General features: G+C 38.1%; 1 protein-coding gene across 7 annotated transcripts in view; it reads left to right on the top strand.

Moving 5' to 3' along the window:
• The window catches only part of EPHA7 (EPH receptor A7), a 166,350-nt gene that overhangs the window by 30,038 nt on the left and 108,878 nt on the right, over positions 1–27,434 (top strand). For all 7 annotated transcript variants that reach the window (XM_027743574.2, XM_027743577.2, XM_027743572.2 and 4 more), the window contains exons 4-5: positions 25,849–26,004; positions 26,876–27,211. In XM_027743574.2, the coding sequence (XP_027599375.1) occupies positions 25,849–26,004; positions 26,876–27,211 (492 nt within the window). The remainder of the gene's footprint in view (positions 1–25,848; positions 26,005–26,875; positions 27,212–27,434) is intronic.

Below are 27,434 nucleotides of genomic sequence, written 5' to 3'. Positions count from 1 at the left end.
AACCCATCCATTTTCTTGCAAACCAGGCACATTTCCTGCAGAATTCACCATTAGCATGGATGGTTGTCTCTCTCCTGTATGACTGAAGAGACCCTTTTGGAGTGAAATCTTGCTACTGCCTGCATGTATAAAATACAACAGCCAGACTGCAGAGGACTTTGAGCACGTGAGATCTGGTTCTTTCGCAGCTCATGCAGCACATCAGGGAGCACAGGACTTGCATTCCAATGTCTGTGTAATTGGAGTCTCCCTATGGGTAAAATTTAGGTTAAGAGTGAGGAAATATCCTTCTACACTGAGCAGCAGAAGGTTTCTAGTCAGGGCACACCTGTTCCTCCGTGCTGAAGAGTGCAGGATAAAACAGGAATTGTTGGTGCAGAACAAGCGTGTCAAGGGGAATCCAGGTTTTAAACTAAACAGGAACAAGTCTTATTCTGTTTGCATGGTTATAATCAGGAACAACTGCCTGTGAAGACGGCAGTGATCCTCAGCTTGCAAATCAGATGTTTAGCTATGAATTCCAGTGTCTTGTCTCTTTGCCACTGACTTCTAAACAGGAATAAATTGTTGGATATGCAATAGCAGTCTGATTATTTCAAAATTGTATTCCACTGCATTTTCTATTTCTCATGTAATTTTTTACTTCCACTTTAGTAATGCACAATTCTCTCAGTATACAGCCTTAAAAGTTTACAGCCTTAAAAGTTTACAGCCTTGCTGCTGCCCATTTATGGTATGACCTCTAATGTTCCTGGAATGATCAAATACTGCTCTTGCTGAATTACCCCATCAGTCACTTAATTTCTTTGCACCAACAGGGAGAAACAGAGAGAGCAACTTTTAATTCTGTGCTAAAATTAAAGTGCAGGAATTCAGTAAAGTTATGCTGGACAATAAAATAAGTCTGAATTTGCCTCATTGTGTGAAGTACCTCTTACCAGCTCTTGTAGTGTTATCGTGAGCTTTATGCCTGCTTACTGCTGTACAGCATCAGTTCTTGGAGAAATACATTTCAGTTTTCTGTTCTTGAATTCTTCTAAGGGTAAGCTGTCAGACACTTCTGATGTTTGACAAATGCTGTGTAGTTAAGGATACCAAAAGAAGATAATAAGTTATAAGAAACAGTCAAAAAAGAAAAATGGAAATATTCATATTTTAAAGTCTTCAATGCCAATAATAAGGAGAACCTCCTGTAGTTAACCCTTCTGTATGCCCATCATTCATTAGGCAGGGAGTTTAAAGATTTTTGTTGAGATGTGTTTTTCAGACGTGGGCTATTTGTTTGGGGCTGTGTGCGAGTCCAAAGTAATCTGTTTACTCTAGAGGAAGAAAGTAATTCCTTCTGGGGAGTATTATTTTGAGACTAACAGAATCTCTTTCTATTTTTGTCACAAAACTATCACCTATGGTGCACTTCAGGCCTGAAGGGGATCACTGCGGAGTTAAAAATGGTTGTTCTTCTATTAATAAAACACAGTGTATTATGTTTGTGCCTGTCCTTGCTGCTTTCACAGAGGCATCACATTTAAAGTCATTAAGAAGTCATTGATACATTTATTCTCACCACAATGCACTAATAGCATTCAAAGCCATTAGTAGCTGGCTGTTGCGCATTTGCAAAAAGTTGCAGTGCTAGGTCAGCATACATGATACTTTTCTGTGATAAATGAGAAATATTAACATATTAGACCAGAAACAGATTAAAAATATTTCTAGTGTCAGCTTTCTGTCTTACATTTCACTTTCCCTTTTTTATTTTGCTTCAATCTGAGGTAGGTCCTAATTAGTGTATCATATGGATAATTTTACATTATTATTTTCGATTAGAAACGATGATTAAACATAGTTTGGCAAACTTACAAAATGAAGTAATGTAGTAAAAGATAACCCTCTAACATGATCAGAAGTCTCATACTCTGCTTTTCTGCCTCAGTAAGCACAAAGAATTAATAGAATCTCACAGTGCATTACTAGAAATTCAGAAAAAAACAAAATGATATGTAAGTTGGGGACAAGCAAAATAATTTTCTGCCTATTTGTAGAATTATCTCTCTTCATTTGGCCACTGGTACAACTAATAGGTTCCTGAAAATCATAAGCTTTGTGAGCAAAATATCACTTTATGTAAAATATTCCAATTTATGTATGCTTTTCTACCACCACAGCTTATTTGCCTGAGATAGGTTCATCCATGTTTCCATGAAAACAAATGCCAAACCTCCTGCTGAATTTATTTATCAAGCATTGCATAAAAGCTGGGTGCCATTTTCTGTTTTCGGCTATTCCCACTGGGTTTTTGTTAGCAAAAGTTAAAAGGTGAAATTTTGGCCTTGGTGAAGTGAATGGTGTGAATCTTAGTTTAATTGGACCAGTAGTTGACCCAAAGTATTCTGCTTATTATCTTATATTCATTTTCATGACAGCTAATTGTGATGTCACAAAGCAGAGTGTACATAAGACAGACATCAAGAGGAGGTACATTTGTAAGCATTGTAGAGAATGATTTATTTTAAACATGACCTGTAGTAAAAGAAAATGAATGGTGGAAAATCGGTGATGTTTAAAGGTATTTCATAACTTACTATTAGAAAGAGTTGGTATTTTTATTAAAATGGAGAAGGAAGGTTAAAAATTTCTACGTGATTTTTAACATAATTATAATGACTATCTACATGCACCACTTTCTATACTAAATTTTGATCTGAAAAATGTACAGGACAGTGACCAATATAGGATCAAGGTTTCTCTTTCTGTTTCTCCACTGTTACAGGAGAAGTGAACTTAATCAGACGTGACTTGACTTTACATCTGTGCAGGAGGTTATCCCTTGTAAAAGGGTAGAGTTGTGAATGAAACCTTTGTCTTCAGCTTCCTTGTAATCCTGCAATACAGTTGAGCATGTTAGCTCAGTTGGAATAATGTACTGATTTTCTAAAGATGAAAAAGAAATTAAGCCCTTTCCTCTTTTTAGGTTCCCAGTGCTGTACTTCCTTAGATTTCACACTACCTGCCTTGGGTTTAGCAACTCTGATTTCAGTCTGTCACCTTCTCAGGTTAAATATAAAAAATGGTACGCTCCTCTCCTTGAAGGAGAATATTTAAGAAATGCAATCCCAGTGAGAGTGCTGTTTTGTAGCAGCAGGGATTCTTTTTTCCTGTCATTTTCTTAATTCAGTCTCTGTTTCAAATCTTTATCAGCACCTGTCCTTTTAAGGAAATAGATTAAAATGTCTGAGGGTAAATGGAGGATTGATTTGGTGTGAACTTACAGCTCCTGTGTATTTACAATGCATGCAGCTATGAACAGGGTTACCACATGCTTTCACATCCTTGCTGACTCTTAACTGCTTTACTTCCTTGCCTTTGTGCATGCTGATTTTAGTTCTCCTTTCACCATATTAAGCATAAATTAAGTATATATTTGAAAAGAAATTCTTTATTTTTTTAGAATAAGGAGCATGTGAGACTGTTGTATGAAATGCTGGATCATGCAGCCTGGGCTGGAGAGGGGCTATTGATTACAAAACTGTGGAGGTATAGAAGGAGTGAATACTAAAGATATTTGGTTTGATAAAATGAAAATATTCTGAAATATTACAGAATATATTGCAGTAGCTCAAATATATTGATGACTGTCTGACTAGGTTAGAGATAAAAGCAGTAGACATGCATTTGCTCTGCTTGCTCTCATTTAATTTCATCATCGTGAGTCACATAGGCATCAAGATTTATATGTGTCTGATAAGTAGTCGGGGAGAGAGTGCTAATGATGGTTGTAATGCTTTCTAGAATTCTATTTCTTCTGACTTTGGTTGACATTGTGACTCTAAATACTGCAGACTCTGTAAATTAGTAAGTGGAAGACAGAGTGGGGGACAAGCCGCCTCAGAATTCACACCATGCTCATCAATATTTAGTCATCCATAGGTTGATTTTTTTAAATTTCCCCCCACCCCCTCACCCGGTGTCTGGACAGCAGAATGTGTGGTCCTCTGCAGGGAATATTTATCAGATTGGAGTGTGCTTTTATTGGGAGAAAATCAGGGAAAGTAAGTCATAAAACATGCTGAGGTTTTTTTTGTACATACAGGGAACTTACAACATTTATCCTTCAATTCAAAGAAAATCCTTTTTCATCAGTGATCAGTGCAGAATGGTGAGACTTGACTGAGTCTTGCTGATTCACACGGGACAACTGTCTCTAGCATAATCTGTTTCTGATGATGGCCCTAGCACTGACATGACAGATGCTTGGAAAGCTGCTGTCCCTACTGCTGCTGTTGTTGACACCATTGCAAATTCTTAAAGGAAGGTTGCAATGAGTCTTACTCTAGTTGAAAAAAAGACCCACAGTTAAAAACAAGGCAGTCTTTTACAGCCTGATCCTATGGGATCTCTCTTGCCATCATGTGCTTTTGGACGGTCTTAACTGTAGGTATTGTGAGTTGAAGGTCTTTAAAAGACTGTTGGTGTTATAGGAAAATTTGGAATATTGTGAAGTGTTTGCACATCTCTTACTGTCTTCATTTATATGACTTAGGTGTCTGCTGCTGCTGTAGCAGTGGTCCTTAGAGGAACTACTTTTCCAGGACATGAAAAAAGGCAGGAGTGACAGTATTGCAGCTAGAAAAAAACATAGGAAAAGATAGCTATGGGCAATTTCCACCGCTCTTAATAAGTAGCAAGAGCAAGTACAGCAGAGAAAATCAATAAAAGCCTCTTGTCTACCTTCTTACCTCCAGAGCCGTCTCCTGAAATCCACAAGAAAAAAGATGCAGGAATAAAGCATTTATCTTCAATATGCCTGTCTGTTAGGTACATCCTATGGCTGACAGCAAGGCTGTTCTCAATTTTATCATTTCGTTCTTGTTTTGGTGGAGAAGAGAGTCAGTTATTCATTCCATTGGCTGTTAGAAAGTATTCTCTATTCTAGAGATGTTTTCCTTTGACCAGTTTAAATTCTGAAATTACACAGATTTTACTGAAGGCTGTTGTTGCTGTTTAGTGTATTAATGCCTACATGTTTCAACCAGACTTTAAGAAGAGGAATCAGTTGATTCTGAGGTGCTCCTGTCCATATTCTGAATGGGAATATATTCCCTCTTTGCTCCTATTTTTCATTATTTAACCTGAGAAGATAGAGAAAATGAGAAATTGAGTTGGCTCTGGTCACAAAGTTAAGTGCCAAAGTGGGGAATACATCCAAAATAAAAATTTAGACTTAGGACCCTTGTTACTGAGCAGTGCTCCTTCTAAATAATTTTCTCCTATGAAGAAAACTGCTTAGCCTGTAAAACTGAACAAACACCTATTGTAGTTAACAAAGAAGTAGAATGAAATCTCAAAATCACGTATGGATTTGTTCCACTTCTACTTTATACTTCTGCTTAGAACAGAACAGAACCATAAGACCTAAATTTTCAGGCCGTACTGTACCTCATCATGACTAATGAAATTTGAAAAGAATAAGGCATCCACCTTTCTGCAGCCCTTCATGTGAAATCTAATTTGATGGCTATCATCACAAAGATACAAAAATATACATTAGGCTTATAGGTATTTGCATAAAATAATTTTGAAGTAAAACCCATATTTTGTGTTTGGCTCTATTGCCATCAGCTGGAACAATGTATGAAAAGAATGACTAAACTTCTCTTTTTGAACACTGTTCATGATGTGACATAGGCACATTGCACATATATTGTTGTTGGCTTGGTCACTTTGGAGTAAGAGTAAGAGCCTATGAAGACAGAAAAAGTATGTTGTGTTCCCTAATGTGGGAATAGGAATTTAATATTGGCAGACAGGTTTGGCGTGCTCAGTGCCAGGAATTAAAGCTGAAGAAGACAAGGCAGTAAGATGTCAGTATGCCTAGAAGAACAGCATACACATTCTCTAATATAAAAATAGTAATCTAGAAGAGATAAGATGAATTACCATGATGACAAGTTACTGTGCTCATCTTCTAGGCAACTTATCTGTTGCCCAGAGAAGCTGTGGATTCCCCATCTCTGGAAGTGTTCAAGGCCACTGGTCTAATGGAAGATCTCTCTGCCTATGGCAGGGGATGGGAATGTTGGGGGAGATTGGAACTGGATAATCTCTAAGGTCCCTTTCCATCCAAGCTATCCTATGATCTATGATTCTTTCAAGGAATAGGTACTTCAAGGGAATACTTTCCCAAGTTCATTGAAAATTTAAAATAATTTTATTTAAAGAAATGGAGAATAAAGAAAGTGACTGAGGCTTTAAACTGGTTTTGATGCAAAAGGAAAACTAAGGAGATAATGCAGATGTATGGATTGCCAAATGTTTTACTATTATACAGGAAAATTATGTTTTCTCACCCCATTGATATATTTAAGTATGGCTACAGACTTAATGAAGTCGACCTAAGCACTACAGAATTAAGGTAACTCTACAGAAATTTAGGAACTAAAAGCAACAGAAGTTTGCATTGCCTGTTTGACCTTCATGAGAATAGCAGTGCAATCAATCTTTTAAGGCTAACAGAACTGGTATAAAATTTGAGCAGGAGACATAAATTTTGCTGCATATGTAAAGAGCTGCATGTAAGTGGACTATATACCTGTCAAATCTTTAGCTGAACAGAGTAGACTTAGATAATACCACAAGTCAATCCCTTTCTCAAGTTTTGTGTTACTGGGTTTGATTTACTAGTAAAACCACATATACCCTACCTAATCTTGCATTTTGGGTCTGTCTGATGTCTTCCTTCGTCCCCTGTTCTCTTCTGATTTTCTCATCTGAAAGAGGTGCTTCACTTTTTTTTTTTATTGGTGGGAGCTACTCATCTACCAGCATGACTTGGCATTTGTTGTCTTCATTTGTAAGATTGAGATATTTAATGGATTTTTTGGGACTGCGTTGTTTCTGGGTTTTTTAATTAGGTCAGAACACATGAACTCTTTTATCTATGTAAAATCTTAAGTCTGCCAACCTGTTACAGAGCGCTACAAAGGAAAAAGGAGTATTTTGTTTCCGTATGTCAGTGGATGTAAATAAAAGTGCTATGTGCTTAAGCAATGTCAGGAATAATTTATATTAAGTTTTAGGACAATTACTATACGATCGATTAGACTATGAGCTTTGCTGCCAAAGGCTATTGTAGAAACATCATCACAGAAAAGGTCAAGTATCTGTATTTCTAAATTTTACAGCAGTAGCCCTTAATTCTGCAGACTGATTATGGTTAACAGAAAATTTTATAGCTGCTTCACTCCAAATACAAAGCAGATGCTGTAAGTGAATTCAGTTAAAAAACAAAAAGAAAAAAAGCAATCAGTACATCAACCCTAGCAATACTTATTTTCACATTAAATTCCATTTCTTTTTCACTAGCTCCCATTATCAGACTTTGATGAAACAGTTTTGTTTTGATTGCTAATGCACAATATGTCCTACGTTCAAGACTGAAGGAGGATGAGTGAAAATCCAACACAAAGTATGGGCTGTTTGAAATCTCTGATACTACTGGAAAAACATAAGTGCAGAGTGCACATTGGAGGATATATTGGTTTAAGTCCATCTAGAGGTTCTTGTTGGGAACCTTACTGTTTGAAAACCGGCATGCCTGGAGTGCCGATGTACATTCGGGCTCATTCTTGCAAATATGTCCAGTAAAGTCACTCTGACGTCAGAAGTGTTTGCACACAGTCAGAACCTCTTTCTGCATTTGAGGAAGATTTCAGTGAGCTTTGCATTGCTTTTACATCTTAGAGCTCCTTATTCTGAATGACATTTTGTTTTGACGAAGTTAGCAATAATTATCACGTCTTAAAAGCTGCAACTTAAATGCATATTAGAGTTTCAACCACTTACAGGCCTTATAGGATAACGAAACCAAAAGGGCACAAAAATGCACAAAAGTGCCTTACTAATTCAACATAAGAATTAGTGGCTGGGCAAAGGGATTGGCACACTTTGTAGTGCAAGGAGTAGCATGTTAATTAGAGATTCCCCAGAAGACATCCCCCAGAAGAGTCCATAATTAATGCTTGTTGTAGCTTCATGCATATAGTGGCAATAAGCCCAATATATGGCTTTTGCATCTGCTATTTCAATGATGTCATAGGTTAGTTTGTTCCAAAGTTTGAAGAAAGATGAAAGATGAAAAGAAAAAAAGAGGGTTTTTTCTTTCTCTTAATAATCAATGTGTACTTGATAAAGTCTTTAATACCATTCTACAGTCACTAATAACTGAGCATGTTTACTTGCTCTTGGCTTCACCCAAACTATTTGCTACTCCTACCATTCATCTTTGGCTGCATGATAGGCCAGTAGAGAGAGTTGTATCACTGCAATATGAATGCTCGTGAGGCATGCACGGGTATACATGTGCCCACAAATTAAGATTCTTCAACTGTGTGTCCTATCTGTACTGCTGCTGTAATGCAGGAAATTGCCAGCTAGTGTTTGCATTCATATGAAATTAATTTTCATCATCATCCACATAAACGTCATAATAGCCTAACATAGTCATAAACAGCTTGACTGCACCAGTATTTTATTTGGAATTTTGAGAACTAGTTAAAGTACACCAGTTCTTTTGAGTTCTTTACTCAAAAGCTCAAATACGCAAACCTCAGCTGGATATCTCATTCATTCCCTGTAGACATGCATTACTTATTTCAGTACAGTGACCAAGATTCTGTGTGACAAGCTATAGAAAGCTCTACAACACTATGTGTATGGATCTATTTGGTACTTGATAGAGGCACCTATATTAAAGAATTGTGGATAATCTACTGTTCTAATTTCTCATCACTACCCAGCTATCATAGGATGCTAGATGAACTTATTGCATATGAAATCAGGAGGTAGTTTATGAGGCTATGCAGTTGGTTGCCATTTGAGGATTACTGGTAATTCTTATGACTGGATGCTGTACATGTTGGCATGCCAGGACAAGTAACTTAGAGAAGAATTTATTTGATGCTCTTGACTGGAGAGCAATTCCACTGACCATTTGCAAGAGACTGTGGTTGGGTTCGTAAACATTGTTCGTCTGGTCTTGTTTGAGGTGGTGTATAGTATGCAGAACATTTGTGTGGGTTGATGGATGTGATACAGGCATCACAGAAGACCTATATTCTTTTGGACCATTAGCTGAGAACCTCGCAGGATAGCCTTCAGCAACTGAGAACTGAGTCCTGGGTCTCCATAGACTCCAGTGAGAATGAAGCTACACAGTACACGTGTAAGCACTAACATATTAACACTGAAATTTAGGTGTTGTAATCTTGGGAGAAAACACATCCTGAATATATTTAATCTGTGACCTGTTGTAAGATGGGCAGTGGAGATCAAGAGATTAATTTGGATGACTTCTCTAAAAATATTCATGCTCTGTATCACATTGCTGCAGTTTTTGTTGATGTTTCCCCTCCCAATAGCCCCTTTTGTCCCTGCTGAAGCCCTCAAGGGAGACTCAGGATGCCCATGTCCCAGTCTGACTTCGTATTTAAATTCAGTGTCAGAGTTGGCCAACCTTTTTCCTTTGTATAGCTTTCCTGTCACTGCCTCAGAGGAGACCCGTTTGAGATCAGTGGGTCTGCTGGACTGGTGTGCATGCTGATGATAAGGACATGGGTTGTGTAATGGAAATGCATCTGGCTGAGCGATTAGAAAAAGTTGGGAAGGGGAGGAACTGAGCCCCACATGAGGACTGCATGCCTGTTTTGTTTCCCATTGTTCAACCCTATTCCTTGGCTCCTAATGGACCTCTGTACCCACTTTGCTCTCTGAATTTGTTCAGGGTTTTTTTTATTATAAAATTAACTTCAATTAAATTACTTATATTTAAATTATATTTAAATTATATTAAATTACTTCTATTTTTTATCATTCAGAAAAAGACTTTAATATTTAATGGAGAAAATTGGAAGAGCGGGGCAGAAGGAGAGCCATACTAGGGGACCCAGATGCTTTTGGGTAATGTAGCAGAACTGAAGATGGAAATGTATTACAGGCCAGGAAGATATCAGGGAATGCTTTCTATCCGTGACACTGTCTGCTGTCCCCTGGGCCATTGCCATGACTTTCACACCTTCTTCAGTTATGTTTTATTTCTTCCTTGGCAGTCCATCCTTTTGAGAATGAAAAATTCATTTTTGAATAGAGCTACCTAATTAAAAGCCTTAAATTCCATCCTAAGTGGAAAACTGAATTCTGCCATGGGCTGTGATGGCACTTCCCTAGCATGGACAGTTTCTTCTGGGAGCTGCATAAACCTTATGCAAGGACAAACTGGGCCTTCTTGCCTGTTACTGAACTTCGTATTAGTTTGCTTTTTCTCCCCTCCCACTTACATTAACCATCTTTTATTTTCTTTGCTTTTTTTTTTCTCTTTCGTTGTGACTATAACAACCTGCTTCCTTCAATGTTCTTGTTTTTCTTTTTCAGTGTCTTCCTCTTTTTTCAAAGAAATATGCAGTTTCTTGAGAACTGAGGAACCAACATCTATAAATTTGTCTTTCTAACAAACTACACAGAGCTATTTGAAGAATTACTTGCACAAAAAAATAATTTGAGTTCCAAATTGTTCACAATTAGGATGCTGAGTCACTTCTACCTCTGTTATGTATTTTATGTAGTGATTTGTCAATCAAAGCCAACAATTAAACCTTCTATAAATAAAGAATTCATGTTTTCTCCTCATGGTTCTGTCACTAACAAGGAGCGTGAAGCAATAGGAGTGAACTGTAGAGCAAAACAGTTCATCCTGAGGACTTGATGTCCACAGTATAAATTTCAGGGGGGGTGTGTTTGTTGTAGGTCTAGTCTGATCCAACTGTGGTTGGAATGCATTAGTTTCACTCTTGGAGCACATCTTCTGGTTATTTTCCTCTGAAAACAAACCAGTTCACTTGCTCGGAGACTCCTGTGCTGGGAACCAAAACACAGTAAGCACGGATAACCGGGAAATCCCTTCAAAAGTGCACTCTGTATCCAAACAAAAGTGTGAATGTCGATGCATTCCTGTTATATTAGTTATTCTCTTTCAGTTTTCACAAGTTGAAACCCAAGACACAAATAAAAAAATTATAATTACAAAGCCCCTAAAATAGAAATTCTAAGTTTACAAACCCTTAAAAGTTTTTTAAATGTCTTGGAATATTAGTATTCTTGAAAATATGCCTGGCAGCTGGGAAGATGCAATGGAGATTGTTCATGTGTCTAATACTGCAGTCTTTGCTATGAAATACCAGTGGTCTAGGTGGACCTTTGATCTTCCTCATTTTCCTTGTCTTTATTGCATGATTCAGGTCATCCATTGTCCGAGACACCTATTACTTCAGTGGGTTTGGATCAAGCCCTCAGGGCTGTAATTACTCAGCTGACTAATGCCAGTAAGTTTTTGGAAATTTGCAGAGAACTAAGCTTGCACACAGTTCCATTGAACCTGGGCATTGCATGTGTACAGAGCGCTTCTCTTAGGGGTTTTTAAAGGATTAAATGTAATAGTAGTGTACACTGAAACAGAAAGCATGATAATCTTAGTTAAAGAGCTTGATTGCATGGCAGAAACAGCGTGGAAGCGCATGGTATTTTTAGTGAAAAAAAGCTTTTGTATGGTTAGATGAATATCCTCATCTTCTGTAAAAAAAATAAAGTTCATATTTTGAGATTGCTCCATGCTGGTTCCGTAAAGCTTCCTTGGATATATAACTCCTTTGTTTTGCAGTGGCATTTAATCACTTGCAGTATCATACACTGTTCAGCCATGCACATTATTCCTTAATTATATATGAATAAGCCCCTCTTGACTATAAGACATGTTGTTTGTTCAAACGCACTTACAAATCCATTTTCTTATCAGTTCTTTGCTGAACATTTACACAACGGGGTACTGTTTAAATATGAAAATAAATCTTTTATAAAAAAATGGTTTGACCCACCCACCTGGCCTCCATCTGTGATTGTTCTGTCTCTGCAATCTGTTGTCTGCTTTTCCTCAGCGTGTTCTTTATCTTTTCGGATGGCTGCTATCTTTGAGCGACTTCATTGCCCCTCCCTATTTTCTCTGTGCTTAGTAGAAAGTGACATTTCCGAATCATAAGGATCAGCCAGACAGATTTGATATGCTCTCTGCTATAAGACACACTTCTGTTCAGAGTATGCAATTAGTAAAGACAACTTCATTTCACAGTATCACAACTCATGCTGCACTATTTAGAATTAAAGCATTGTGTGAATCGAGAAAGTTTTCTCATAAAAATTTCTACAGATAAATCTGTCAGAATTAGTGATGTTTTTTCTTACCACATACTTACTGAAGCAAACCCAGAAGTTTCATATCAGTTCAGTTTCATATCAGTGAATTATTCTAGTAATGCTTTTCCTTTGTATTTTTACTTTTTTTCATTAAAGGGGAGTCGTGTGTTTGTAATCTCTTAATAAACTAACACTCTAATCTTTAGATAAAGAGGTTAAATCCATTTTTATTTTGAAGGATTATCATTAAATACTTACACATACAGTTTAAGTTTCCAGTCTATGCACTGATAAAAATGTTATTGTCTTCTGTGAACCTGGAAGGGAGTCCCTTCTTAAAGAAATTAGGGTATATTTTTTGTTTCCTTTCTGGCAGCATTTCTGTTTCTTCCTATTCCAAACCAAAGGGAACTGTGGAGAACAGTTGCTTTTTTGCATTAAAGTTCCTTCAAAAGCATCACAATGGATTCAAAGGCATAAGCATATTTTTTTAAGTAAGTAGGACAATCAGTATTAAATGTAGGAATATCTGAGACCAGGATATGCAAGTAAAGATATTTTTAGATTCTGTAGCACTGTTGTGCAGAAGCGGAGTCATTTCTCTCTTGCGGATTCTTGGAAGCTGGTCTTTTGTTTGGATGGATTTGCCTGCTATATAATGATGGCCTTTAGGAATGTGTTACAGAAACCTGTGAAAAATTTCTTCTGGGTTGAGGCCTGGTATGGTATTAGTGGGTCATTGTCCAAAGGAAACGAAAATGTGTTATTAAGTTATTTTAATTTCATTTCAATTGGAAAGCTTATTGAGATGCCTACTTCTGTTCTATTTTATGAGTGAGCCCTCCAGATTTATTTCTTGCCAGCCAATTACAGTTAAATTAAATTAAACATCCACATCAGCTTTCATTGTCTCAAAGCTTTAGGAAGAAATAGAATAGATCCATTTGCACCACTTGCTTTACAGAGTACTTTATCCTTGAACCATGAGATCTGAGAGAGATCTGAGATTCCCCGTAGGGACCTCCGTTATTTCACATGAACCAAAATGATTTCAGTTTATCTGAGGCTTTCATAGGAAACTCTCCTATTATATTTGTAGCTGGACAGTTATAGAACAAGATTTTGGGGTATCAGGAGGGAATTACCTATGTGAAGAGGGAATCTATGGAATAAAGATAACCAGAGTGATCAAACTGTTCTCTCTACAGAGTACAAGAACCTACTAACGTTATAGTTTTACTAACTACATGTTATTAATGCATTGTTTAAACATTATTGCTGAAAGGAGTGTTTCCACAATTTCACAGCCGCCCGCTCCTGTGTTAGTGCCTTCAGAGATGCTAAGTGGCTGTAGAGTAAACTGGATTGAGGAACCAATAAAACAAACAGCACAAAATTTAGTTTTAGACTAGTATGTCACAAGCTTTTGTAAATAAGGCTTTAGTGACATGTGAATGATCATGCCTGTATAATAAAGTAACCTTTATATTTTGCAGAAGTAGATTGCTGTTGGGGAACTCCTTTGTCAGCATATGTGTGTCTACATTGTATTTTGGACATCAGTGTTGAGCCCTTTAGCAAAAACAGACAGTCTACGTGTCTAGGCTTATAGAGGCAAGCTTTTAGAGGTGAAGTTCATGGCATCCTGGGAAGGAAAACTTGGCCAAAGGCAACACTGTCCCACCTGTGCTTGCCCATGGTTGGGGTCAGACAGGTAGGTCAATTCTCCTGGAAAGTTATGGAGGGGCAAATCCAGTCTGTGAACAGCCTGAGAAGTGCCTAGCTGCAGGCATCTGCTCTTCCTGGGGCAACATAAGCCATCTGTCCCCTGCAGCCACCAGACTCGTCCTTTGAGGAATGACTCTGAGGGATGAGAGGCAAGTTGGACACTTTGATCTCTTCACACTTAGATCTCCTTTACTGGCAGACCTGGATGACATATGTCAATGACAGACCGAAAGTTACCCCTATTTCTGCTATTCCTCTGATGTTAATTTAGAAGCATCTCCATCAGAAAAGCTATCATCACAAGTCCTCCCCTCACCAATTTATATTTCTTCTCCTGGAAGTTTCTCAGTGTTGCTCCCAGGAAGGGGGAATAAGGGTAGCCAGGAAGTGAGAGAGTTTTTCAGATATTTGTAAGCTGTTTTTATAAGGTTTGGTGAAAAAACAGTGACTCTGATTAGAGGACTCTGACAAGACTATGACTGTTCATTTGTCAAGGGAAATGAGAGCCTTTGGGGGGCTTAATAGGCATTAGAGATTCTCATGTCAGGGGACACGTCCACTGCTCCTTATAAGAGGTTGTGATATTGTAGTTGTGTTGCAGTGGTAATGTGTAATAATGTTGCTATTTAGACAGTGACCAACTTTGGTTGTTTTGATTTGAGGTAATGAGGCTAAAAGATTCTAAAATAATGGAATTGCTTAAAAAATCAAAAGGAAAAAAAAAGATCCTACCTAGTTCTCAGTATTTTCAGGTTCTACTGTGCATTTCTACCTTTAATATCATAGAATCATGTAATCATTTAGCTTGGAAAACAGGCTTAAGATCACCAACTCCAGCCATTAACCCAACAAGGCTGAGTCTAGCATTTAACCATGTCCCTAGTGCCACATCTACACATCTTTTAAATACCTCCAGGGATGATGACTCAGCCACTTCCCTGAGCAGCCTATTCCAATGCTTGACAACCCCAGCCAAACTAAACCCACCCTGGTGCACCTTGAAGCCATTTCCTCTTGTCCTGTTGCTTGTTATTTAGGACAAGAGACCAACTCCCACCTCCTTACAACCTCCTCTGTAAAGAGTGATAAGGTTTCTCCTTTTCTCCAACTTAAACGACTGCAGGTCCCTCAGCTACTGCTCATAGGACTTGTGCTCCAGACCTTTTAACCAGCTCCGTGCCCATCTCTGGACACGCTTCAGCACCTCAATGTCTTTCTTTTCGAGAGTGGCCCAGAGCTGAACGCAGCGCTAGAGGTTAAAATTTTTTCATTGAATCCAAAGTCCTTTGCTGCATTGGAAGGTCAGGTAAGAAGACCAAGAAGACCATGGGAATCTTGTTGGCTTTAAATTCAAAGATGTTTTTTCAAATTATTTTAAAATTATTTTCCAAATAATTTGTCAGTGGTCAGATTTTACTGTATTTTTATTTAGAAAACATGCAAACACTAAATATGTGCCCCTCCCCTTCCCAAATTTCATTATTTTAGTTTGCTTGGACATTTTTTTGATGTTTTTCATTCTCTTTACATAACAACAGGAAAACGTACCTAAGTCGTGCTGGCAGTCACAAAGTCTGAGTGTGCATTAGACACCTCAAAGTGTTCATTTATGTATGGACAGACAATGTATGGTTGTACAGAACCTGTGTGACATCAGAGGAGTTTAGTCAAAAGTCGCTGATGAACTCAGTAAGCCGTTTAAGTGGCAACACTGTATAAGCTAGTAAGCTGACTATATTGTAGGCTATAAGGATTTTCTTGGTGCTTCATTGTTTGAACTACACCCCACAAACAGGGAAGCAAGAAAGAAAAGAAATCATTAAAGAAAAAAAAAATCATTAAAACAATCTATTGTATGCATTTTATCACGAGTGGGTTTGTTTTTTTTTTTTCCTTATGGCTGAGTTGAATTTTGTATAAGTAAAAAGAGAAAAAACAAAACAACTAAAAAAATCCCCAGCAACAAAAAAATTTTTACAGGAATATGACAAATTTAGCATAAATTTTTCATACATCTGTTTAGAAAAAAACCACCACTTACATTGTAGTTTGCACAGCCAATTTCTTTTTGATGACACAGTTGCCTGTTGTCTGGTGATCATTCTGCTCATTTAGATAGTCATACAACTTTCCTATCAGACCATCATAACTTCCATAACACAAGGTAGTTCATAATCTTAGACTTGCTGAATTCTTAGTCAATGTTGTTTTAACAGATTTTTTAGTAAAAATATAAAAAAGTTTATAATTAAATATTTTCAAGTCAATAAAAGAGGAAAGAGCAATAACTAAAACCTAAAGATGCAGAAGCTATGAACAAATCAGGTGCATTTTTTCATTATTTCTCTGACTGGTTGAGAACCTTCTGAAAAAGACAGATAAAATTTCTGCTGCTGACAAAACTTCAGGCATGGATTCATTTTTTTTTGTGATGAACCTACACCGCGTCCTGCAAAGTGTGGAGCAGTTGCTCCCAAGGTGGCTAATGAGTTGAGCTGTCATTCAATTCTGTGCAGAAGCTACTTGAGCACCTTGCAAACCTAATCTTGAGGGAAGGGCATAGTTGAAGAAAAGGGGAAAAAAGTACGCAAAGAATGAACAGAAAAGCTAGAAATATCTTTTTTTTTTCCAGAATATCTTTTTTTCTTTCATTTTTCTGCCATGGCCCTGGGCAGCTCCCTTTCAAGAAGTCCCTGGCAGGCATGCAGGGGAAGGTGCCAGTGTAGTGGTGGCTTAGACAGTCTGTGAGTCTCTCTCTTTCTCTCTCTCTTCCCTGCCAGCTAGAGGTGTGGTCCAGGATGGAGAGAGATCTGTTTCTGCCCCAGCAGCCAGGAATCCCAGTGCTCATTCCTTCCCACTTACCCCCTGCCCAGCTGTGGTGAGGGGTTTGTTCTTAAAGGAACAGTTTCTCCAAAACAATATTGGAAAAAGGGAATAAAATACAAACCCTGCCTTATCCTTGTAAACTGAAAATTTAGAGAAATGTTATGTGATAGCCTCAATGCACAACTTTTAGCTTACCCAGTTAATTAATTCTCCTCAGAATATGCTAGAGCGTCTCTAATTGCCATTTAAATGTAGTCTTTTATGTACTCATTTAGAATGATTAGATTCAAAGTAATTTTGCTGTTACGGTATAGTGACATTGGGTATTCTTTGATTTGTAGGATATGTTCTTCAATCTGATTACCTTGTCCTTGTGTATAAATTAGCCAGGAAAATAGCAGAGTACTTTTCTGTGTCTATGTTTCTTTGCAACTAGAGAAGTTAAAAAAGCACATGTAATGACATGCTCAGTTTTGGGGTTTTGTTTAGTTGTTTAAGAAGATTTGTAGAGAGGCGAAGCTTTCACTTCATTCACTGGAAAAATCAGAACAAGTTACTATTACTTAGCAAGCATTCTCTTTCTGGATCCCTATTTGTGTGACCAGTAGTATGTGAACACCTCTCAAAAGACATTAGCAGGATTTTGGACAACAAGGGCATAGTAGGCTTGGGAAATGAATATGAAGTCTGAGAGATTCCTGACAGGCAACAACAAACATTCAGTGGATGATGGTATGCAGCCATGGGACAGCCCTGTTTAGATATGTCATTCACACTATAGCTGTGGCACTGTTAAGGGTCTTGAATTTACTCTGGCTAAACCATACAACATAATTCCTTGGTTGAAACATGAATAATCTTTAGATGCTATCACAGTTTAAAAATCAAGCTAAAATAAACTTCTTTTTAAGCTAAACATTTAGCACTGCATAGTAGTTAGACAAATAAAATACTACAGACTAAGCTCCTTATAAAACAACATATATTAGGTGCCAGAGAGAACATAACAGATGCCATCTTTCACTATAAAAATAATTTACAGTTTCAAACATAGCCACGACTTGAACATACACAAATTATTGGAAAAGAGGATCAGAGGTTATGAAGTCTCTTTTTGTTACTGGATTTCTTATGTCTAATATTTCACATTGAAATCCACAGTTGGGAAGTGTTTTCTAATGGTCTGCTTTCAGTTTATCTAAACTTTTTAGAGACTTTGGCTAAAAAGTGCCTGTGGCTGATGTTGTGATCTACCAGCCAAGTATCTCTTAAGAGAACAATGCCCCCCAAACGATTTTCAAAATTTTAATTTTGATACTGTGAAAGATTAAGCCTTTTGTATTTCTGATGTCTCCCATGCCAAATTGTCATGTGTTTGTAGCAGGTTAATACAGAATGGGGTTGACAAATTTTATTATAATCACTACCCCATGTTGCTTTTATCCTCCTTGCCTGCTGCTCATTTTGGTTGTGAAAAACCCTAATATATCAGTGACAGGAGGTCTGGATTTGTGGCCGACTGTTATAATTACTCCCACTGAGGCACTGTCAATAGGATTAAAATAAAGATTCTAGACCTGTCCATCGTAGATGAGGTCAGCAACACTAGCAGTGGGAGTACTGTTTCTGCAAGCTGTGCTTTTAGTCCCGAGTTATGGAACCACAGACAATAATATGAAGCAAGTATCTGAAAGCTCTAGTGGAGAAAGACTATCTCTTTTTTCTGCATTAGCTGAAATATCCGTCGGTAATAAATAATCTAACAGCATCCATCTATGTCCTGACCATACATATGTGTATGTTAATTTTCAAATGTATCAGACCCCCAGAGAGTTTCAATTACAGAACAATCCATTTTGCATTTTATAATTAATAAGGTCTTTGCAGCTGCATAACTTCATCCAGGAAACATCTGCACACACTTTTTGTGTATACGTAATTTCTGTGAAAAGAGGGTTAGCTGAATTGTCTTTAATTTTCTCAGGCTTGGGGAGGGTAAAAGGGTAGGGAGTTGATAAAAAGTCACAAGAATGGAGAGTTATGCTCTCACAGATATAAAACAAATTCTAGCCAGTGCTTGTAGGGAAAAGTTCAGTGTATAGGATCACTTTAATATACAGTCAATTTATTCAAGTAAAGAGAAGGGAGGAACCCAGGGGAAAACTTGAGCTCTCCCAGGATGGGCAGTCAATTTACAATGGTGCTCGGTGGGATCAACCTGGTACCCCAAGTTCATAAGTAATACTGGTGTCATTGAAACTCTGTGATTACTCCTTTGACACTGGCTTTGAAAAAGTATTGTATTTTAAATGTTAGTTTCGTCTCCTTAAGTTTGCATGAAGTTGTGTCACATACACCACTAAGACTTACTAGTGATGGCAACCTCAGGGAAGGACAAGCAAATCAGAATAAACAGACAAGCTCTCTAGTTCTGCTAGCACAGTATTTTTCTCCTTTTTCATGAGTCTGCTTTTTATAACGGGATCAAACAGTAATTAGTGCAGTCACCTCTTTGTGACTCATTACATTTCATTATTTTCGTATAAAGTCAAAAATTATTATCAAAAAACATGTTCAATCAGGTGTCTAATATGCTGAAACAATTGTGTGCCCTGTAAATCTTAAGCTGATATGCCACCTGGGAAACCTTGTACTTCTACAAATAGAGATTTTTATTTTATTTTTTTTTTAATTATTATTATTGTAGTAGCAAAACATTTTCTTTATTAATGCATCACTGCCCTATAACTGTTTATTCTTTCTCCTTTGGTTATATAAACATCACTTGTTACATATGTCACTCATAGCCCTCACCATATTTCCATCATCACTCCCAATTTAAGTTCCCTAGCTCTTCTAGATGCAAAAGGAGTCTCATAGTGTTTATAGTGACATAAAAATGAACAGTACTTACCATGTCCCATTTTTCCTGTCCCACAAGTGGGACTCCAGACTGCTGTTTGTTGCTCTCTACATCTGCCTTAATTCTCTCCTCCAGAGGTTCTTTGAATTTTTTTTATAAATATGAAAATAAAAACATACATTATTTGATCTCTACCAGGCCACTAAAGCATGGGATGAGCTCACAGCAGAGGAGCTGCTATTTTTCTCCATAAGCTGCAGTCAGCAGCTTGTGCCTTCTTGTGTCACAAGTGTGTGTTAATTCCTCAGTATTTACTTTTGGCTTTGCAAATTCCATTATTTACAGTATTTGTATAGACCCTTAAAGGATACCAGACACACTGGCTAAAAATGTTTGTGAATGCACAGACTGCAGTGGCATATGCTAGACATGTACTCAAGTGGGTACCGTGCACTGATGCTGCAGCTGCCCAGCCATGTGCCAGGCTCTATTGTCACCCACACGTCCTTGTTACGACTGAGTGCTACTGGATGTACAAGAAGAAAACCACTTAGTCCAAGCCAAGAAGGACTGCTAGTATGATCTTCACCAGGGTCTTTCATGGCATACAGCCAGGATAGGGTACCACTTTATTTAGGGCTTCCAGGCAAGAAAGTTTAATTATGAAACGGCAATGCCCTGCTCAGTTTCAACCTGCAGCTCCATGGCATAAGGAAGCTCTCTCATGCAAGAGAGTTTGTTCGTATGATCTTTGTATTTCACAGCGGAACTCTGCCAGCTTCCCAACGAGAGAAATCTCTTTGCTTTGCAGTGGATGTGGGAAGATTTGCTCTGAGGAGCAGCCATGGCTATTGCAGAAAAGTGAACAAATCCAAGGTACTGGTCAGCCCTGAGAGGGTCACTAATGGACAGTCCCTAATGATTGTAAGGCTAAGATATTAAGCAAAGAATTGTGCCTTGGCTGAAGCATTATTTATTGATTTTGTAGTATATGGGGAAAGAATTAAAAATTATTTCTTGTGTTGTTTGAAGGCTGCTTGAGGTAAGGCTGTAGGTGCTGTTCTGTCTTTGTGCTGTCAGTAACATGTAGGACTTTGGAGCAGCTGTTTGAACAAAATGGGAACTTTATCTGGGAAGAGCTGTTCTTTTAAATTAGCAGCTGTAAATGACACGACATTGATTGGAAGGAAATCGTATTTTGTGCTGGCTTTCCCTTACTCCCCACTCCTGCCTTGTCCTTTCCAGTACCCTAGAAGTCCTTCAGTTGCAAAACTACTCCTGGGTCTTAACTTGCCTGAGGAACATCAAATGAGTTCACATTTTACTCAGATCAACAATAATGAGGATTAGAGCTACAACATCAGTGTACTGCCTCACCGGTTATACCCTCCTGTGTATCTTCTATCATTGCTTGAGTTCTGTGCCTTGATTTACAATATAACTTCCTTTTATAGGGAAGGAGTGCTGCACTAATGAAGGAGAATGTTAAAATGTATGTGATCAAATGTCATTTGAGTTGCCTCAAGCTTTGCCATGAGATACTTTTGTGGAACAGTACCTCTTTTTCCTTTAGATTTGAATTTACAGAGCTCTGATTGATGTTTGGCTAATATGTCTGGTTTTGTTTTTGTTTTTTACAATTGGCATTTTTTAAAGACTCTTATGGAGGTAGTAGCAGTGGGGATTTTATACCACCTGTCCCTGTAATCTTAAAAATATTACATGAAGAACCAAATTGGATCAAAATATGTGGAATTAAAATAGTGTAGAATGAAACAATATTTAGAAATTACTTGTAATATAAAAAAATACACTATGGCAATTTGGAAAGATAGGACAAAAAGGAGGGGGAAAAAAAAGAGTCAAACCAGTATTTTTGACTGGTTCATTTCCATCTGTGATCTGTATAGCTCACTGTCGAGTTCTCACACCTTCATAAGTGGTCTGTGCAACGCTGTCTTGGTAGAGTTTTCAGTTGTAAATTTCTTTGCAAGGACAATGATATATGTCAAAAACAGATAAGGATGCGTAGGTCCCCAATTTTCGAGCAATAAAAGAATTCCACTGCTAGGCTGAAAAATCCATTTTTTTGTGATAAATTTAGTTTTATGAAGATAGATAGGAGAATAATTTAGTTGTATTCCTCCAATTAGTACTTTTAATTGTAGTGTATAGTCCTGTGTAGCCTCCTTTCTAAAGAACTCTGAAGTTTTTAAAAATCCTTTTTAAAAGTGCTGTTTTCATACTGTTAAAAATTTCAGTGCTGGAATATTCTACCCTTTATATCTCAGGGATTTATAAGTTGAAGGAATGGTTATTAAATGTTGTCACAAGCCTCTTAGTGGACAAAAGCTAATGGAGTGGTAGCATGGTATGAATGCCTGAAACTGCTGCCTGTGGTAAGCTGTGCAGAAGAATAATTGGCTTTCGGTCATGTAAACTAGTCACAGATATTCACATCCTTTGAACTCTAGTAAGAAATGCACACTTACTTTAAATATTGAGTGACTAAGCATATAAATGTCTTGATCAAGTCATCAGAAAAAAAAACAAAAACCGAAAAGGAGTTTTCTGTTTACGTTTTGTTATTTCTATCTGAAATCTCTTACTCTCTGCATCTTTGCTGTGTAATGTTCCCTGCTGAGAAGGACAGACTGGAAAAACAGTAGGGATCTTTGCCTTTTAAGTTGCTCTTTGCAGAGGACTACGTGTTGGAAGATCCTGTGTATTTGTCCAGTGTTTTGTTTGGTATGGGAGGAACATGACTATTTAAGAAAGGCAGGAAACTGTTTTTGGTAATTTTAGCTACATTTCAATTGCAAGTACTGAAAAAGCAGACAGAAGTTAAAATATGTCTTAGGTACATGCATTCAAATCAGTTCAGCTTTTGTGCTCTTTCGTCAGGAAATTCTGAAACAATATTGAATAAAGATGTAAAAAGAGTTGAATTTGCTGGAACTATGAATTCATGGGTCATGTTTATCTGAGTGCTTCTCCAAAATTTTTTCTGTCTTCTTTTGTAAATAGCATATATAATAGCTACTGTGCTAGAATCAAACTACAGCATATTTTGCAAGAAGGATTAGATTTTCTTCTAATGCAAACTTATGCCCCTTTGTCAAAGTCAAAGGATACAAGCTTTGCATGCTAAATTGCTCTGCCAGGTAATTTAGCTTCCATCCACTGTTTTTTTTTCAGCACAACAAACTCTAAAAATTATGGCAATTTATGTCCTTCAAGCATATTTTTCTTTAAAAAGAGTAATAGATAGAGTAATAGAGAGCCAGTATTTCCTATTGGTTTATACTGGTGTGATACACTACTGATTTACATAATTCATCAACTTCAATCTACTGTTATCTTGAGTATTGCCTCTTTTTTTTTTGGTTACATAAAATTAATCAGGTTAATAGTAATCATATTGCTGTAGCTACACTATGGGGCCAGTCCAAAGGCTATGAAAGTCAAAGGTTCTCCTCATTGACTTAGTGAGATTTGGATGAAGCTCATTGTTTTCATGCTCTTTCCATCACTGCAGTACCAGACAACTGAAATAACTGTTCCAAATATCAGTGTCTTTTGATACTTTGCATTTCTGTTCTGAGAAAATATCCAAGCAAATATGAATATAACCAAAGTAAATTCTCTCTCTCTGAACTCAGAATGACTATTTAACTAGCTTTAATATTTTGATACCCAGTACTAAGTTTCACCCGCTGTCCCTTTTCTTTGCATACAGGTGGTGGCTTAAGAAGGTTAGACTGTCTGTTGGGGTTGGAAAAAAAAGAATAAAATAGTGTGGTTGAAAAACCCTCTGCTTTATTAGAAAGTTCTGGAGGACTTATGTTTTGTTTTGCATGTTGACAGTATTCATAAGTTTGTCCATAACCTCAGTGCTGAAATTCAGTCTTAACCTGTTTCCAGTTTTAGAGTTGTCTGATCCCCACTTCCCTCTCACAGTTTATACATGCTTAAGCGGGCTGTCTAGGTTGCAGTGCTCGGGTTGTTTGTAAGTATCATGGTAGGTGTGTTTTATGGATGTTTCTGCCTTTGGAACTGCAAGAAGTATTTCTGAACATCAGTGTTAGAACACAACACAATTTTTTACTTTCATGGGTTCCCAGTAGGCTTCATCATCATCATGGCTAGGCTTCACGAATGAAGATTTGGGGAGGGCTCTACCCACATTTGCTACAAGCGCGCTGGTGGCTAAATAGGCCAATATGAGATAGGCATGTCTGGTTGCAAAAGGCACAGCAGAAAGACTCCTTAGGTGGTATATTCTGCAAGACACGATTCTTTCTGCATTGTCTTTTCTCTTCGAGAGTGATCCTGCATGTGTTCTCAAAGGCATCAGCACCGTTATAGATGGTGTGTCTCCAGACTTCCCGATTGGAGGCCAGAGTAGACCAGTTATGTTGGTCAATATGGCCAAGGCTGAGATGTTGTTTCAGGGTGATCTTGTATCTTCTCTTCGGGGCTCCTCTCATGCGGCAGCCGGTGGCAAGTTCACCATAAAGCAAGATCTTAGGGAGGCGGTGGTCCTTCATCCTTGAAACGTACCCTGCCCATCGCAGCTGTGTTCTCATCAACATGGCCTCAATACTCGTGACTGCTGCTTGTTCTAGAACAGATGTGTTGGTCACATAATCTGACCAGCGGATGTTTAGAATTGTGCGGAGGCAGCGTTGACGGAAGCGTTCTAAGAGACACAGGTGGTGGCGGTAGATGACCCATGATTCAGATCCATATAAAAGAGTAGACAGCACTATGGCTCTGTAAACACTGATCTTGTTACTTTTCTTCAGGTGTTTATTTCACCAAACTCTTTTATGAAGCTTTCCGAAGGCACTATATGCCTTTGCTAACCTGTTGTCTATCTCTCTGTCAGTCTTATCATCCAAGGAGATGAGGCTACCTAGGTAATTAAACTGCTGAACTGATTTGAGCACTGATTGGCCAGTAGTGATATGGGGATGATGGAAGACTTCCTGAGGTGTTGGTTTATAGAGAACCTCTGTCTTCTTTAAGCTGACTTCCAGCCCAAAGAGTTCAGCAGCGTCTGCAAAGCAGGATGTTAAACGCTGCAGAGCTGCTTTTGTGTGGGCGACAAGGGCGGCATCATCAGCACAAACCAGCTCCCGGACAAGATAGTTTAAGGTCTTGGTGTGGGCCTTCAGTCGCCTTGGGTTCCATCAGTACGATATCAAATGTAGATACTGTCCTGATCATCAAGGTCTGCCGTGGCCCTTTGGAGCATCATGCTGAAAAAGACTGTGAATAGGGTAGGAGCAAGAACGCAGCCTTGTTTCACATCATTAGTTATTAGAAAGGGCTCAGAAAGTGCATTACCATATCTGACTTGGCCATGTTGATCCTCATGGAGTGAGATGATCATTTTAAGGAACTTGGGGGGACAATCTAAGCATTCCAAAATCTGCCATAGACCTTGAAGGCCTTGAAGGCCTTACCCAGCAGGCTTACCAAAGTAAGAAATCGTCTTATATGGATATTTCCAATTGTCTACCTTTTATCTACTTCTTGAAAGTTTCAGTAAATTAATTTCAACCTACTTGTGTGTTTCTGTGAAACTGGAAAAACCCATTGTGCACTTTACGCTGTCTGCTCTCCTCTTTCTCTTTTGTTCCTACCAGAGTCATCTTTCCAACAAGTGATCACACCTCATTCTTTTCCTGAGAATCAGGGTTTGCTGGTGGGTTACAGCTTATTTGGGTTTCTCAGATCAGGGAAGAAAAAATTTTGCTCCATTAATTCCAAAACAAAAAGCTCAGATACCAGAAATGCTTCAGTGGCCTTAGGTCAGATCTCAAGACTGGGTTTCCCTTGTTTAGGCCTATTGCAGGCATCCAGGTGTTTCATACCATTGTTGTACTCTTCTTTGGTGAAAAACAGGTGCTTGCTGTATTTATGCAGCCCTCTGTTTTGAAATATTGTACTGCCAGTTGTTGAGGTATATGTAGTGTATACTTGAACTCATAAAAATGCCACAAAATCATTAACAGCATCATCTGAAGAAAAAGAAATTGTTAGCATAATGTCTTGCTTGAACCAACATAACAGAATGGGCAGTATAGATGTTTACAGGAATGTGTACCTCATGTAACAGAAGCAAAAAAAGCTCAGAATAGAAGTCCATGCAAATCTAAACCTTGATTTGTTTTGTTCTACCTTAGCTTGTGGCCGTGGGTTCTACAAATCCTCCTCACAAGATCTGCAGTGCTCCCGCTGCCCTACTCACAGCTTCTCTGACAAGGAAGGATCCTCAAGATGCGACTGTGAAGATAGCTATTATAGAGCACCTTCTGATCCACCATATGTCGCATGCACAAGTGAGTGAGTCATGAATTTAATAGTAAGGGACTTGCTTAACCAACCAGGTGCAGCCACTTGCAGCAAGTAGTTTTGTCTGGCTTTTCCTGTGTTTGAAAAGTACTTTTGCAACAGTAAATAAAATTGAAAAGCAGAGGGAAAAAGAGTTGACAGCGAATATGGAATCAAAATAAATATAATTTTCATGTTTGCTTGATATAGCATTGGAAAACACTGCATGTTGTGTGAGTAACTCATTGTAATAGGTAGAATACAGGCACAGTTTTCCCATAGCCATAAAATTCTTGTAGACAGTGTGCTTTATGTGATACAATACCAAAATTAGTAATGTGAAAAATTAAAAGTAACCTGTGTGGATCTGTGCTTTGATCGAACTGTAGTTGGATCTGACTTAACTTTCTAACTGCAAATAGACTGACCTATGCAGATTGGTGTTTTAAATAGTGGAAGTCTCCTAAATCCAAAACAGCACCAAATATCTCTGGAAATCATATCAGAGCTGATAACAAAGGGCTAGATGCAGCTTGTGCAGTATGTTTAGAAGAGATGAACAAATCCCATATTTGGGAAAACTGTAAAACAGATTCAATGTACGTTAACCATTCCTTTTAATTGCACAGAGGAGAAATGGCTAAAGTCAGTTGCAGTAAATATACAGACAATTGTTATTCTGATGCCTTAATGGAAAATAAATAAAGCTCTTACCAAATGAGTTCAAGGAAGCTTTTATGCGGCTTGTAATAAAAATAATGAAATGTTTATGTGGAGAAAAATGCTTCAACTGTTTTGTGTCTCAGTAATTAAAATGCTGGCTACATGTCCCACTCTGGTTTTGTGTAATTACTCTACCCTTTTTTGTGTATAATGTAGGACCTCCATCTGCACCACAGAACCTAATTTTCAATATCAACCAGACTACCGTGAGTTTGGAGTGGAGTCCTCCTGCTGACAACGGGGGAAGAAGTGATGTGACCTACCGCATTTTGTGCAAGAGGTGCAGCTGGGAGCAGGGCGAGTGTGTTCCCTGTGGGAGTAACATTGGATATATGCCCCAGCAAACTGGATTAGTAGATAACTATGTCACTGTCATGGACTTGCTAGCTCATGCTAACTACACGTTTGAAGTTGAAGCTGTGAATGGGGTTTCTGACTTGAGTCGTTCCCAGAGGCTTTTTGCAGCTGTCAGTATTACCACCGGCCAGGCAGGTAAGTTTTCATCACTTATGAATCTCAGCACTGTGAGATCGAGAGAAATTTGGAACATGCCAACTAGAGATGCAGTAAATCAGGAGCATGTTTGGTGTGTTCTGGCTCATTAATCTTTTCACCTTGCCAACTAGTTAATTTGAGCTTATACTATTTCATGATAACCCATCCTGATTCTTGGCCTCAGGATTGCTTTCAGAAAGCATTGATGACAAGACTTAAA

The sequence above is a fragment of the Pipra filicauda genome, unplaced genomic scaffold, assembly GCF_003945595.2.
Source record: "Pipra filicauda isolate LSUMZ 115617 unplaced genomic scaffold, ASM394559v2 scaffold60_size3304689_pilon, whole genome shotgun sequence".
In the NCBI taxonomy this organism is placed as follows: Eukaryota; Metazoa; Chordata; class Aves; order Passeriformes; family Pipridae; genus Pipra; species Pipra filicauda.
The sequence above is the reverse complement of the archived record's forward strand: the minus strand, read 5'-3'. Positions and strand labels throughout refer to the sequence as shown.